Raw genomic sequence first — 16,114 nt, forward strand, 5'->3', positions numbered from 1 at the left:
CTCTCTGTGCAGGCCCGAGGTGAAACAGCTCTTCACTGTCTTCCTTGGCTGCAGTGTTGATTCCTCCTCACCACGAAAAACACGTTTGCTATGGCAGAACTGAACAACGTAAGTACTTGTGCCACCACGGAATGATGCCTTGAAGTACTGATAAGATAAAACTGAAATAAGTTATTCATTTTGTATGATTTTCCTCTTTTTCAATCATTTTTTTTTTTTTTGTACCAGGGATCGAACTTGGGACCTTGCACTTCTGAGGCAGGCAGCAGCACCACTGAGCTAAATCCCCGGCCATTTTTCTTAATAACAATTGCAAGAAGTACTTGACTATTAAAGAGAATAAATCTATTCCAATAAACTTAAAAACTCCAAATAAACTTTAAAGTTATTAAAGATTTTTGGTGAACTGGGGGACTGGTAACTGGGAAGTCACTGGTGACTTGTGAGTAAGTGGTTTCCATACAGCTGAGTGAAACTGTAACCCTAAGACATGAGGAAGGGAGTGGGAGAGCGTAAGAGTGAGGAGAGGAAGGGGAGTTGCTGTGAAGAGAAAGGAGATGCGAACGTTCCGGCAATACAGAGCGGAAGAAAGGTTTCTGAAAAGGAAGAATGAGCCTCCCTCCTCCCACTGTAAGTCAAAAGTGGGTGGGTGGGGCGCAAAGAATCTGTATTAAAAAATCATATTCATATTTATTGAACATATATGAAATATAAAATACAAGGCACGGTGAATTTATGAATGCTCCAAATCACACTGGCACAGTTGATCCATCAAAATAGACATGAAAATATTTTCCTTTAAATGCTTACTGTGGCTGACTTACAGCTGCCCACATAGTGAGAAGGCTACATTCCAGTCAGCCACACCCGAGGAGGGTTTTAATCCTGAAGGGAGGCAAATTAAGCAGGCAGGAGGAAGCAAGTGATAGCGATCCAGGAGGAGGTACGGTGGGAGAGAGGAAAAAGTCTATTCAGAGATGTGCTAGAAACCAGGGGAGGTGAAATGACGTCAAGGCCGAAGCAACACAGCATCTCTATTGCGACAGAAGTGGCCGCAGGGTTTATCCCCTTACCTTTCACATCTTCTCTCCAGGGCACCTCACGCTGCACTGTGATTGTATTTTTCCTCCCCTGTAAAACCAATCTCCTCTAACCCTAGGTACCTACAACTCCACAATTCAAAGTCACCGTATCCTCCTTTAAATGTGCTTAAAATTTACTTCCTTTGGTTAAGTCCACAGAAGCAGAATGGACATACTAATGTAGCTGGAGTTCGAATGACTTACCGAATTTTCAACAGTCACACTGCCCGCCACACTTACAAAAGACATGCGGTGTGTCCATTGGGTTCCAGTTGGTAAAATGACAGATTGTCTTGCTGTGAGCAGGAAGAACCATGGAGAGCGCTGGTTCAGGGTGGGGGAGGCAGGGGGTGATGGTGGACGGCAGGAGACACCTGTGGAGCCTCGCAGAATATTCATGCCGGAGCCTCGCCTCCGGAGAGTCTTAAATACAGCTCGCCCTTCTTGTAATTTTGCAGCCCAAATTTTGAGTATCATGATCCTTCTGGGATGATTTTCAGTCCCACACTATTTCTCATCCATAATTAACTCTCAAAAATACGCCAAGTATGGATGAAGTTTAGGAATGTAACCAATGGAAATTAAATTCAAGGGCATCATGACATTTTTCCCTTTCTAAATGCAGTAAAATCAAATCATTCTATTGAGCAAAGGGTTCTATTTAGTTATGTTCTGCCTGCTTTTTTAAATTCAAGTTTTAACACGATGTATCTTATAGCACATTTGTTTCTGTCGTTAAATAATAGTAACTATGAAGAACAAAGTTTTCATTATAAAGGTGATTTCGGTTCCAAATATTTGGTAGCTCAGGAAAAAAACAAAAACAAAAACAAAAACTTTCATCTATTGTCCGTATTGCTAAATTTAGGGTCACAACTGAGTCTCACGCAGACCAAGATACAAAGGTTGTGTCTTTGCACCATTTTAATTATCAAGAGAAAGCATCGATGGAGGATAAGAGGAGACTGGGAAAGTGAAGAAACACAAAGAGGAGCCCCAGCAGCATTGTACATGCCCAAGAGAAACAAACTCTAAGTTTCCAGAAACAATCGCTGGCTGTCTGGGAGATGCTCAGGCATCAAACAATAAAGAATAGTCAACAGAGGCAAGAGGCCGAGCACGCTGTGGTGATTCCTGCTCTCTAATCCCCTGAGCTCCAGTAAAAAGGCCAGCTGTTGCCACCTCGCGTAGGGAGTCAGCAGAGCAAATGAATGGGGGCGGGGAGGGGGCCGAGGATACTGAAAAGTTCTCCTTGATCGCCTTTTTAGTTATACTGTCTCCAACATTAGCAATATTCAACTATACCATACACAAGCCTGCAAGTCATATCCAAGTAAAGGAATTTATTACTGTTTTCACACTGCATTGGCAAATATGAAGAAATACACTGACTCTTTTAACATTTCAACACACCCAAACTAGTTCAACAAAAGGCTAAACTTAGAGTAACAATCACTTTGTTCAATTAAAACTTCCATATCTGTCATAGCTAGACTAAGTATGAACACAACCACATAACCACACCGAGAAGCTGTCTGAGTTCTGGGCAACCTGGATGTTCCTTCATTATGGTGAGATCTGAGTGTATTCAGAGCTGTGCTTATAAATCATGTAAGGAAAATTAACATTCTTTAATCTGGTGGGCTCATATACACTTTAGCGTTCCTTTACCCAACGTGCTATCAACATTTTCATACAGTGTCAAAGTCTCAATTCCAGAGCTTTGTTTTTTCTTTCGGTAACAGGAATCGAACTCGGACTCTCACTTGCCAGGCAGGTGCTGCACTGAGCTATATCCCTGGTCCCTCCAAAGCTTTTAGATGTCAGAAGTACACAGATGACAGTAAAGATGATAACAGCTCCCCCCACCAGTGTGTCTTTCTTCCCCCTGCGATGGGCACAGTTAACGACAGGAGCATCCCAATATAAAGGACAATTTTGGAGTGTTGTATTTTCCAAAGGCTTGACTTTTTCCCTTAGTTTGACACAGTCATTTAAGAGACCTGGCTCAAATCTTGGCTTTCACTTACTAGCCAGTGTTAGTAAGCCTCCATTTCTTCATTTGTAAAATGAGGAAAATGACCACACTCATCTAAAAAGATCACTGAGGAGAATCAGATGATTCACGTAAAGCAATCTGAAAGTATTCAAATATTAATTCACACTCCATTTCAAGTTTTGACACAAAAATGAGGAATTTATTGTAAAATAAAGAGGGAAAGAATCCTTAGTCTTTCCTGAGAAACAGCAAACTAAATGATTGTTAATGCCCTCTAGTTCCTGGGTATCAATGATACTCTAATTACACAGAGACTTAAAAGTATAACTTGAGGGCTGGGGATTCAGCTCAGTGGTTTTGCCACCTCCCTTGCAAGCCCAAGTACCCAAGTTCAATCCCTGGTACAAAAAAAAAATAAAAGTATAACTTGAGCTTTAATGGACAAGAGCATAAAGGAAACCTGAGTTCTCCAAACATGACCACCTAGTTAACAGCTGATACAATAGTCACAGAACAAACAGTAGAAGATTCCAGGCTGCATGGATGGAACTGAACAACAAACACAAGCGGCCACTGTTAGCAGTGCCCAGGACTCAGGTTCCCGGGTGGGGCGGGGAAGGCAGAAATGAACAGTCTGGGAAACGTCAGCGCTCTTATTTACACTGGGAGTCCACAGAGATTTCAATCTAAGTTGACACTGTATTTAAATAGTTATACAACCTTCTGAAATTAATCCTACCACAGACTCAAAATGGTCTTCTCAAGGTCATACTGGGTGTGTTTAAAGCCTGAACTGTGGGTAGCAGATGCTACCACTGCTAGGCTCTTGGGGGTGGGTGGGTGGGTACTGAGGATCAAACCCAGGGTATTCACAGTGCTACATCTCAGCCCTGTTTATACTTATTTTGAGAGAAGGTCTCTCTAAGTCACTAAGTTGCCCAGGCTGGGCTTCCTGCCTCACCCTCCCAGACTGCTGGGATTATGGGTGTGCACCACCATGCCCAGTTGTGATGCTGGATCCTTACTACACTCTACAAAGGTGGAACAAGTTCTGACTGGACCATTACTGATGATGTTAACTCTGACCACTTGATTATGTGGTGATGGTCAGGCTTCTCCATGTAAAATTATTCATTCCCTCTTATAATTGATAAGCATTTTCTATGGAGGTATTTTGTATGGCTAAATAAGTATCCTGCTCTTCATCAGGGATTTTACTCATTTATTTACATAATTATCAATTCACAGATTCCTATTTCATTCCATGAGTTACAAGTTGTTCCTGTCATTATTATTCTGATGCCCCAAGTGCCATGGGCTTGCCCAGTTAGAGCCTCATGAGGCCACTGGCTACTCCCACTCTCCTTCCAGCACCCCTCACCTCTGCAGCCTGAGGTGCCCTGGCCTATCCTGTGCTCCCCCTGCTCCAGCGAGGAACCATGGCCACAGCATCCTGGTGACTCCTCTTTCATTAACCTCCTGAGCCAAGAAATATTTCATTTTTTTAAAATTACTTTTTTCTAACTAGCTTCACTCCAACAGTGAACGTGGCATATTGTCTCATGTATGTAGAACAATGCACTACTCCTTATGTATTCATCTTTGAAGAAGTGAAGACTCAGAGTAACAAAATTTTTTAAAACCAGGTAAAATATGGATGCATTAAAATTTTAATAATCTGTGTATTACACTATTCTTTGCTACTTTGGAATTATAATAAAAGTCTTGATTGCCTCTCTCCAACATACTCTACCAGCCAACATACTGTTATAAATGAAAATGCTCTATTCAAACCTTTGGTCTGTGCTATACTTGTGACTGCTAATACTGGAGAGTTTTCTGCTGAAAGCAACCATGACTGTATTCTGCAATGTCAGACGCGAGACAGTCAGGAAAAGGCGCTCTTGGGACTCCCTTTCCACCACTGTACAGTGTCACGACTCATCTCCTTCTGTGGTGAAGCTAAGTCACCGGGGAAAGAAACCCGTGCTCCTATGGACATCATTTGGTACATTAACTCCACCATACTTTTCTATGTATAAAAGCAGCACACCATTACAAGGGAGCCAGATGACTCCCTTCTTAGGAAAACCACCAGGAGAATGTAAGACTTGGCTTGGTTGTGCACATATTTACGTTAGTAATATACTTTCTTTATTTTAATCAAATTAGAATTGGGAGAAATAGGACTACGCCAGCTCTAACTAAAAGCACAAGAGATGACACTCAAAAACATCTTTCAATCACTTATACTCCAGATAAGATTCACTGACACTATTTCACTATTTGGTCATGTGTCCTGAAGGAGACAAAGTTTGTATACTTCATCCTAGCTAGTGACACCCTTCTTCCTGTAACAGTACTAATTTAGCACGCAGGTATGAAGCAGGAAGTTCAAAATGCTCACTGAACTGACTCTGCCAACAACTTCCCTGACAGTAGGTGTTTTATGAAAAGGCTCCAGGAATTTCCATGCCTACGGCACAGCTAATAAATGTCAGTTCAGATTTGAGCACAAGTCTTCTGCACTGGAACAAATATAAAACAGAAAAATCCTGCCTGGTTTCTTTTGGAGAATCTTATAATTGAACTGTGGTGATATAAATTCAATTCAGACACTTTCAAATTTGAAAAGATTGTTTCTATTCAGCCTTTGTTTCAGATATGAGGAAACATAAAATAGCAAATTTAAGTACACAGCAAAAGGAAAAATACTTTGTTTTATAAAGCAGAGAGGGAAACAGAAGCACTGATTACAAGCATTTTTCTTTAATTCGTTCCTTAAATTCGCAAAGATTTAAATAAATTTTAGTATTCAAACCAAATCTTAAAGCTAGGAACCTCCTATCATTCAAGAATCACTACCCCAAGGAGAGCAACGGAGTCATGAGTTAGGACGGAAAGGGACAGCCATGGGCCTGCTGAGGTGCGAAAGCCTGATGAGGGGCCCGGTGACCGTGCAGGGGAGTCTGTGCAGGGGAGTCTGTGCAGGGCAGTCTGTGCAGGGGAGTCTGTGCAGGGGAGTCTGTGCAGGGGAGTCTGTGGAGGGGAGTCTGTGCAGGGGAGTCTGTGGAGGGGAGTCTGTGCAGGGGAGTCTGTGGAGGGGAGTCTGTGCAGGGGAGTCTGTGGAGGGGAGTCTGTGCAGGGGAGTCTGTGGAGGGGAGTCTGTGCAGGGGAGTCTGTGGAGGGGAGTCTGTGCAGGGGAGTCTGTGGAGGGGAGTCTGTGCAGGGGAGTCTGTGGAGGGGAGTCTGTGCAGGGGAGTCTGTGGAGGGGAGTCTGTGCAGGGGAGTCTGTGGAGGGGAGTCTGTGCAGGGGAGTCTGTGGAGGGGAGTCTGTGCAGGGGAGTCTGTGGAGGGGAGTCTGTGCAGGGGAGTCTGTGGAGGGGAGTCTGTGCAGGGGAGTCTGTGGAGGGGAGTCTGTGCAGGGGAGTCTGTGGAGGGGAGTCTGTGCAGGGGAGTCTGTGGAGGGGAGTCTGTGCAGGGGAGTCTGTGGAGGGGAGTCTGTGCAGGGGAGTCTGTGGAGGGGAGTCTGTGCAGGGGAGTCTGTGGAGGGGAGTCTGTGCAGGGGAGTCTGTGGAGGGGAGTCTGTGCAGGGGAGTCTGTGGAGGGGAGTCTGTGCAGGGGAGTCTGTGGAGGGGAGTCTGTGCAGGGGAGTCTGTGGAGGGGAGTCTGTGCAGGGGAGTCTGTGGAGGGGAGTCTGTGCAGGGGAGTCTGTGGAGGGGAGTCTGTGCAGGGGAGTCTGTGGAGGGGAGTCTGTGCAGGGGAGTCTGTGGAGGGGAGTCTGTGCAGGGGAGTCTGTGGAGGGGAGTCTGTGCAGGGGAGTCTGTGGAGGGGAGTCTGTGCAGGGGAGTCTGTGGAGGGGAGTCTGTGCAGGGGAGTCTGTGGAGGGGAGTCTGTGCAGGGGAGTCTGTGGAGGGGAGTCTGTGCAGGGGAGTCTGTGGAGGGGAGTCTGTGCAGGGGAGTCTGTGGAGGGGAGTCTGTGCAGGGGAGTCTGTGGAGGGGAGTCTGTGCAGGGGAGTCTGTGGAGGGGAGTCTGTGCAGGGGAGTCTGTGGAGGGGAGTCTGTGCAGGGGAGTCTGTGGAGGGGAGTCTGTGCAGGGGAGTCTGTGGAGGGGAGTCTGTGCAGGGGAGTCTGTGGAGGGGAGTCTGTGCAGGGGAGTCTGTGGAGGGGAGTCTGTGCAGGGGAGTCTGTGGAGGGGAGTCTGTGCAGGGGAGTCTGTGGAGGGGAGTCTGTGCAGGGGAGTCTGTGGAGGGGAGTCTGTGCAGGGGAGTCTGTGGAGGGGAGTCTGTGCAGGGGAGTCTGTGGAGGGGAGTCTGTGCAGGGGAGTCTGTGGAGGGGAGTCTGTGCAGGGGAGTCTGTGGAGGGGAGTCTGTGCAGGGGAGTCTGTGGAGGGGAGTCTGTGCAGGGGAGTCTGTGGAGGGGAGTCTGTGCAGGGGAGTCTGTGGAGGGGAGTCTGTGCAGGGGAGTCTGTGGAGGGGAGTCTGTGCAGGGGAGTCTGTGGAGGGGAGTCTGTGCAGGGGAGTCTGTGGAGGGGAGTCTGTGCAGGGGAGTCTGTGGAGGGGAGTCTGTGCAGGGGAGTCTGTGGAGGGGAGTCTGTGCAGGGGAGTCTGTGGAGGGGAGTCTGTGCAGGGGAGTCTGTGGAGGGGAGTCTGTGCAGGGGAGTCTGTGGAGGGGAGTCTGTGCAGGGGAGTCTGTGGAGGGGAGTCTGTGCAGGGGAGTCTGTGGAGGGGAGTCTGTGCAGGGGAGTCTGTGGAGGGGAGTCTGTGCAGGGGAGTCTGTGGAGGGGAGTCTGTGCAGGGGAGTCTGTGGAGGGGAGTCTGTGCAGGGGAGTCTGTGGAGGGGAGTCTGTGCAGGGGAGTCTGTGGAGGGGAGTCTGTGCAGGGGAGTCTGTGGAGGGGAGTCTGTGCAGGGCAGTCTGTGCAGGGGAGTCTGTGCAGGGGAGTCTGTGCAGGGCAGTCTGTGCAGGGCAGTCTGTGGAGGGCAGTCTGAGCAGGGGAGTCTGTGCCGGGCAGTCTGTGCAGGGCAGTCTGTGCAGGGCAGTCTGTGGAGGGCAGTCTGTGCAGGGCAGTCTGTGCAGGGGAGTCTGTGCAGGGGAGTCTGTGGAGGGCAGTCTGTGCAGGGGAGTCTGTGCAGGGCAGTCTGTGCAGGGGAGTCTGTGGAGGGGAGTCTGTGCAGGGGAGTCTGTGCAGGGCAGTCTGTGCAGGGGAGTCTGTGCAGGGCAGTCTGTGCAGGGGAGTCTGTGCAGGGCAGTCTGTGCAGGGGAGTCTGTGCAGGGGAGTCTGTGCAGGGGAGTCTGTGCAGGGCAGTCTGTGCAGGGCAGTCTGTGCAGGGGAGTCTGTGCAGGGGAGTCTGTGGAGGGCAGTCTGTGCAGGGGAGTCTGTGCAGGGGAGTCTGTGCAGGGGAGTCTGTGCAGGGGAGTCTGTGCAGGGCAGTCTGTGCAGGGCAGTCTGTGCAGGGGAGTCTGTGGAGGGGAGTCTGTGCAGGGGAGTCTGTGCAGGGCAGTCTGTGGAGGGGAGTCTGTGCAGGGGAGTCTGTGCAGGGGAGTCTGTGGAGGGGAGTCTGTGCAGGGGAGTCTGTGCAGGGCAGTCTGTGGAGGGCAGTCTGTGCAGGGGAGTCTGTGCAGGGGAGTCTGTGCAGGGGAGTCTGTGGAGGGCAGTCTGTGCAGGGGAGTCTGTGCAGGGGAGTCTGTGGAGGGGAGTCTGTGGAGGGGAGTCTGTGCAGGGGAGTCTGTGGAGGGCAGTCTGTGGAGGGCAGTCTGTGCAGGGGAGTCTGTGCAGGGCAGTCTGTGCAGGGGAGTCTGTGCAGGGGAGTCTGTGGAGGGGAGTCTGTGCAGGGGAGTCTGTGCAGGGCAGTCTGTGCAGGGCAGTGTGTGCAGGGCAGTCTGTCCAGGGGAGTCTGTGCAGGGGCAGTCTGTGCAGGGCAGTCTGTGCAGGGGAGTCTGTGCAGGGGAGTCTGTGCAGGGGCAGTCTGTGCAGGGCAGTCTGTGGAGGGGAGTCTGTGCAGGGGAGTCTGTGCAGGGGAGTCTGTGGAGGGCAGTCTGTGCAGGGGAGTCTGTGCAGGGGAGTCTGTGGAGGGCAGTCTGTGGAGGGCAGTCTGTGCAGGGCAGTCTGTGCAGGGGAGTCTGTGCAGGGGAGTCTGTGCAGGGGAGTCTGTGCAGGGCAGTCTGTGCAGGGCAGTCTGTGCAGGGCAGTCTGTGCAGGGCAGTCTGTGCAGGGCAGTCTGTGCAGGGGAGTCTGTGCAGGGGAGTCTGTGCAGGGCAGTCTGTGCAGGGGAGTCTGTGCAGGGCAGTCTGTGCAGGGGAGTCTGTGCAGGGGAGTCTGTGCAGGGCAGTCTGTGCAGGGCAGTCTGTGCAGGGGAGTCTGTGCAGGGGAGTCTGTGCAGGGCAGTCTGTGCAGGGGAGTCTGTGCAGGGCAGTCTGTGCAGGGGAGTCTGTGCAGGGGAGTCTGTGCAGGGCAGTCTGTGCAGGGCAGTCTGTGCAGGGGAGTCTGTGCAGGGGAGTCTGTGCAGGGCAGTCTGTGCAGGGGAGTCTGTGCAGGGCAGTCTGTGCAGGGGAGTCTGTGCAGGGGAGTCTGTGCAGGGCAGTCTGTGCAGGGCAGTCTGTGCAGGGGAGTCTGTGCAGGGGAGTCTGTGCAGGGGAGTCTGTGCAGGGGAGTCTGTGCAGGGCAGTCTGTGCAGGGCAGTCTGTGCAGGGGAGTCTGTGCAGGGGAGTCTGTGGAGGGCAGTCTGTGCAGGGGAGTCTGTGCAGGGCAGTCTGTGCAGGGGAGTCTGTGCAGGGGAGTCTGTGCAGGGCAGTCTGTGCAGGGCAGTCTGTGCAGGGGAGTCTGTGCAGGGGCAGTCTGTGCAGGGGAGTCTGTGCAGGGGCAGTCTGTGGAGGGCAGTCTGTGCAGGGCAGTCTGTGCAGGGGAGTCTGTGCAGGGGCAGTCTGTGCAGGGCAGTCTGTGGAGGGGAGTCTGTCCAGGGCAGCGGAGCACGAGCCGGATGAAGCACGGTCTGGCTTCCGGTGAAGAAAGGAAGCATGTGTGAAGGGTAAGGAGGACAAGATGGGGAAGTGCCTGGCAGAGAGTCAGAGTATTAGCTCTGTGGAGGGCACTCCATGGACAGGAGTGCCTGGCCTTGGCTGTCAGGCCCGGACAAGATGAGAAGACTATCAATGCAGGAGTTGACAGTATGGAGTGATTAAGAGTCTACCATGGCAACATGAATATTTTTGCAATGGAAGGGAGAGCAACAAACTTGGTTATACATAAAGTGTTGAGCAAAATAAATAAATATATAACAGGAGTCAGGTCTCTCACTGTCTGAAAAGGGAGTTATAAATACGGGAAGGGGGAAAAACTAGATCAAATCCTCTAGTACTGGGTTAGAAGTCTCAGCAACATGGTTTCAACATATACATATATATCTAGGACACAGACGTAAATGTGCACAGACGATTTATACATGTACACACTAGCACACAAATATAGCTTCACCTCCTCTTCCCACCGAGAAGAGCCACAACTGCAGTGCTTCTGTCACAAGGAGCATTTGTTGTTCTCAGATCTTGATTTCTAAGTACTATTTTCTAAAAATAGATCACCTGGTTGGCAAATGAACTGGGAACGTTTTGTTCTATGGAAGGATGATTTTGGGATAACGGGTTAAACCTGAATGGGGTCTGAGGATCAGATACAGTGATGTTACCAGGGTTAACAGTGGTTTTAGTAAGTTGCTAGGAACAAATCCTTGTTCTAGGAAACACGTGTTCAAGTACTTGGAAGTGACAAGACATTAGGCTAGCATCTTATGCCAATAGTTCAGAGAAAAACGTTCCTTGCAGGCTGGAGGAACTTGAACTTTTCGGTGTGAGTGAGATTAAACAGACGAACACACATGGAAACGGGGGCAGTGAATGGGGGGTAAGGCGCAGAGCAACAGGAAAGACTTACTGAGGTCTTCTGCCAGCTGAACTCGTTTACCAGTAAGCAACTTGACTTTCTTCTCACTGTCTTCAGCAAAATCTTCCAATACTTCCTTAACGTTTTTCTCTAATCGCCTAACTGTTCAAAAATAAATAAAAAACATGAGTAGCCCAATTTCATGAATGCACAGCAGGATAAAATCAGCCATGTGTGGGACAAGAAGTCCTTATTTTTTATCATCATGTTAGATGTGTTCAATTTCTCCGTTTATCCAGAACTTTAACCAGCATGAAAGAGATACACCTTTACAGAGAATGACCATTCTCAACCCATGACACTTTAAGGGGAGCACAGGTTTCTCAAAACATCAAGTGATTCTTAGGAGTGCATTCCTACTACACAGAATTTCTGTGTTATGAAAGTAGACACAGAGTATGTTTTACTGCCGATAGTTCTTCATTATAATTGCTTTTTAATTAATATTTTAAAGGCAAATTATAATTTTTAGTTTTTCTAAGAAATGTTTTTGTTTGTCTGAGAGAAGATCTCGTTATAATCCAGGCTGGCTTTAAACTCTTGATGTCACCTTGTAGCCCAGCTAACACGGGCCTGGAACTTATGGTCCCCCTGCCTCAGATTCCCAAGTGTGGGGCTTGCAGGCCAGCTCCACTACGTCTGTCTATGATAAAGCTATCTTTAAATAAGTATCTTGGCATCCTTTTATTAAAAATATCAAAGTTAGAAAGTAGTCTCTACATGGCTCACCTTCAGTGTTTGTAAGTTGCTGCCTTAAAGTATTTGCAGTGATAGCAAGCATGCGCTGTATTCGCCAAAACAGGACAACATCATTGCATTCCAGCTGAATTATTATGTAATTAAGATTCCCAGATGTAATTCAAAAAATAAAAACAATGATCATAAATACATATAACTATCAAGGTCAGTACTTACATCCCTATATTTAATATAAAATATTCAGGTTTATCTAAAACACATATTTTACTATAGATATTGAATCTGTCAAGAGTCATAAAATTCTGCCGGATTTGGGTTGTATTACTCCCACATGTACTTAGTTAAGTTTAATTTAGGTTTTTGGTTCTGGGGATCAAACTCAGGACCTTGTGCTTGCCAGGCAGGCACTGTGCCGCTAAGCTACATCCCCGGCACATAGCTTTGTTTTAATTCTAAAAGCAATTCCAAGCAAAACAACGGCTTGGAAAGTAGAAAATTTCATTATGTTTTATACACAGAAATTCACAGCATATATCTTCAATTTGTATTTAGTTTTGGTTAACCATGTTTATCTTAAATATGTTCTTAGTTAACCTGTTTTATTCCTGTGTGCATTCACGCTATTTTCAAAACTCTGTTATACATGAACATAATGGATTTTTTAAAAAATACAGAGAATTCTCAACAATTAAAATTATGCAAGAAAACCAGTCGCTTTTACACAGGTGTATTTCAATACAAATTTACTTTAAGCACCTAAAGCTACGGAAAAGCATTGTAGATGCTTCAGTTAAGAACACTAGGAGCGCTTTTCCAAAAGGATTTGTATTTACAAGCGTTTTCACCAGTGATGAAATGCTCCAAGTACGCCGGCCTGCTGCCACCTAGAGGCTACTTTGTAAACTGCGATGTTAAACAATATAAAAGCCCAAGAATATTTCTTTTGAAGAATCATTTAAAACAAGATTGTAGTAATGTGAATTATGACACATGAAAAATGAACAACAAAAATTATTTTCCTATGAGTTCCACTATGCAGTGGGTATGCTACATATCCTCTCCCTGTGTACAGAAAAGTTGAAAAAAAATACATAGAGGTGATAAAATTACTTTCAAGACAGGGGAGTATATGTGATATTTCCTTTGATATACTCTTTTTCATTCCTATAGCGAAGTGGCAAGCATCTTTGAAAACAGTGGTCATTCTTTATAGATTATATATGCTTTTTCCAAGATGATCAAAGGACTTTAATATATATAGTTAAAGTACACTTTTATACATCTTTAAACAACTGTTGTTAAAAAACATTTCTCTTGTTTTTGGGAAATCCTTACCTCAGAGTCTACAAAATGTCTTTGGTAGTAATAAAAGCCTCTTCGACAAAGGTTACAATGGTTGAGAGCTGTTTTTAGGAAATGTCTTCTGTAAACTTGATGCCAGGTATCCTTAATCTAAATAAGAGAACAAAAGCCAGAGTTACTGAACACTCTTCATATTGATCAGTCATACTCTGAGAAGTTGTATGCAAAATTTATTACAAAGAGCTGGGTGTGGTGGTGCCTGGCTGCAAATCCTAGTGCTTGGGAAGCTGAGGCAGGAATATCACCGTGAGTTCCCAGCCTCGGCTACATAGTGAGATCAAGGCCAGCCTGCCTGAACTACACAGCCAGACTGTGTCTCCAAAGGAAAAGAAAGGATCCAAAACTTATTACAAAAAGTTAACTGAAAGCAACAGCAATGTTGTTATTCTACCAATCCCTTTTATCTACTTACATTATTTTTCAAGACAAAGATCAGATTTATTAGTTTATATCCTTCGACATTTGCAATGTTTTAAACAAGCACTGTTTTAGTCAATCATTTTGGAGAGCAGATGGGGTGGGGATTACCTTTGCCTAGTTAGAGATGGGAAAACTAAAGCAAGATGTTGAAAGCCTATCTAAATAGTTAGGACCAGGAAATGGTCTCAGACCATCTCCACCAACCCAACTAATTTCCTGTTTATTAAACTTCACTTAGTTGTATCAAGATGATCCCTACCATTTTACTACTGGGTAGTTTGTCAGAGAATTCAAGGCTCTTGCAAACATCGTCTTTTGCTGGGAACAGGAATAGTAGTTAAGAAGCAGCTAGAACAAATGTCATTAATACCATTTGACTTAGAACAAAAGGAGCTAGAGAGATATCAAGTACTAAAGGTAGTATTATTGATACTGTAATGGAATGTTTTAGAATGCATATCTCCTAACATCTAATATTCTTGTGTTAGGACTTGGCTACTTATTTTAAAGCTTTATAAAATGCACTAAACAGTTTACTTGAAAAAACATCTGAGATTTTCTCGTTCACAGATTTAGATATACATCTAATCCATTGCCCACGATATAGGCAAATGCTTAAAACTGGAAAATCATATAACCTCCCAGTCTACAAGAAAAGAAAATCCTATCACATTAATCAAAGCATCATAAAATTTAAAAGTATCATACAGGTCGAGTAACAACTATCCAAAATGTTTGGGAGCAGAAGTGCTTCAGATTTTGGAACTCTATGAGTTTTTGAATACATGCACACCCATGAGACAGCTGGTAACGCAGCGCAAGTCTAAACACCGGGTCTGTTTGTGTTGCAGGTGCCCCTCACACACACACCTACAGGCAATTTTATACAGTGCTTTGAGTGCGCCTGCACTTTGACTGCAGCCATGCAGGTGCAGAATTTTCCTTTTGTGACATCAAGATGGAGCCGAGGTTTCAGACTGTGGAGGGTTCTGATTTCACATTTTCAAATTAGGGATGCTCAGTGTGTATGCCCTTTGTTGATGGGAGCTAGGACTAATGTGGACATGCTGACACATATCCAACTAAACATCTCATGTTCTGTTTTTAAACGACATTGGATGTAGGCAGCAGCTTTGATTTTTACCAGTTTTCTTTTCTTGTTCTGCTCTCTGGTGGAATTTAAAGTAAGTAACTCATGTATCAAGCACAGACACATAAATAGCAGATAACCTTTAAAAAATGATGGTAGCTCTGAAATATTTTACATGATTGCTTCCCCACTAGATTTATTTCTGAGTTTCACTTAGCTAGTACTAAAGTGAACTTTTATATTTTTGTTTTTGTTTTTGGTACTGGGGATCGAGCTCAGGGACCTTGCGGTGGCAGCACCACTGAGCTAAATCCCTGGCCCTAAAATGAACTTTTGAATTCCTTACATTCTAACTACTAAGCAGTAGGAAAGAAAAGCTCAGAGAGTTTTTAAAATTTTGTCATAAATAAGCATTATGAAGCAAAAAACAGCCTACAGAGCTGGGCACGGGGGCACATGCCTGTAATCTCAGCACTTGCAAGGCTAAGCAGGAGGATCGCCCAATCCCAGGCCAGTGTAGGCTGCACAGCAAGTTCAAGGCTGGCCTGGACTACATAATAAGACCCTGTTTTAAAAAATAAAATCTAAAGAGACTCTCTTATCTTTATATTTACCATAAAAGAGGAAAATGAGCTAGACCCCAAACCAATCAAAACTTAACATTCATCACATTTTCCCTTTTCTAGTGGGTGACATCGGACTGTACAACACATACACATGCACACAGATAGTTAGCTATCTGTATATCAGTGAGCCATACTGCAATAGGAATTCTGTTTCACAGTCTAAAATAGCACAAAGTGGTGCAGAGGTCTGGGTGGGATTCATTCCTTTTCACAAGAGCAGCTGAACTTGCCCAGGTACCACTGTCTAAATTTCTCCATTTAGAAGTTAACTTTTACTTTTGCAATAATGAATAAATATATATTTTTTTAGTACCAGGAATCCAACTTAGGGCCTTGTGAAAATAAAATTTCTAACCTTTAGATCAAAATGAGTAAGTTTTTATGTTGGCAAATGTGCACACAATCAAAGGAAAATCGAGCTCTGAGCCATCGGAGTAACACAGAAGCAGTGAGACTGCGCTGCGAGAAACAAGCTTAGGGAAGCAGATTCACGTTTTCCTGTCACGTTTGTTACCAAGCTCGGGTCGACTTCAACTCCCCGGGATTCCAGGTTCTTCCGGACTGTGGTTATCTCATCGCTTGCAAGATACGCTGGGTGCTCCTCATTGCATTTCAGCATCTTCTCCAGTTCGTTCTTGGTTTCATTGTGAACACACTTTAGAACGGTAAAGAGAGGACTGTTTACATGGGTCATAATCTGGCACTTGTGAAAGCAGAGTACAGACTTCAATAAATATATTACTGTCGCACAACAGAGAACAAGCTTCATCCCAACAAAGAAGTGAAACCCAGCACCTCAACTGAGGAAGATGGGGAAGTGGCCTCTGAATGCATAGCAACTTGCTTCAGGAAAGCGGAGAACAGGAATTAGCCCTATCTGGTGTGTCCTACCTTTGCTA

General features: G+C 46.1%; 1 protein-coding gene across 4 annotated transcripts in view; it reads right to left on the reverse strand.

Annotated features, from left to right (window-relative positions):
* Opa1 (OPA1 mitochondrial dynamin like GTPase) overlaps window positions 1-16,114 on the reverse strand; it is an 80,214-nt gene that overhangs the window by 10,932 nt on the left and 53,168 nt on the right. For all 4 annotated transcript variants that reach the window (XM_010624076.3, XM_010624074.3, XM_010624077.3 and 1 more), the window contains 4 exons: window positions 15,730-15,870; window positions 13,053-13,169; window positions 11,748-11,841; window positions 11,010-11,120 (listed from right to left, as the gene is read on the reverse strand). In XM_010624076.3, coding sequence (XP_010622378.1) covers window positions 11,010-11,120; window positions 11,748-11,841; window positions 13,053-13,169; window positions 15,730-15,870 — 463 coding nt within the window. The remainder of the gene's footprint in view (window positions 1-11,009; window positions 11,121-11,747; window positions 11,842-13,052; window positions 13,170-15,729; window positions 15,871-16,114) is intronic.

The sequence above is a fragment of the Fukomys damarensis genome, unplaced genomic scaffold (genome assembly GCF_012274545.1).
Source record: "Fukomys damarensis isolate Sample0158 unplaced genomic scaffold, DMR_v1.0_HiC HiC_scaffold_12, whole genome shotgun sequence".
In the NCBI taxonomy this organism is placed as follows: domain Eukaryota; kingdom Metazoa; phylum Chordata; class Mammalia; order Rodentia; family Bathyergidae; genus Fukomys; species Fukomys damarensis.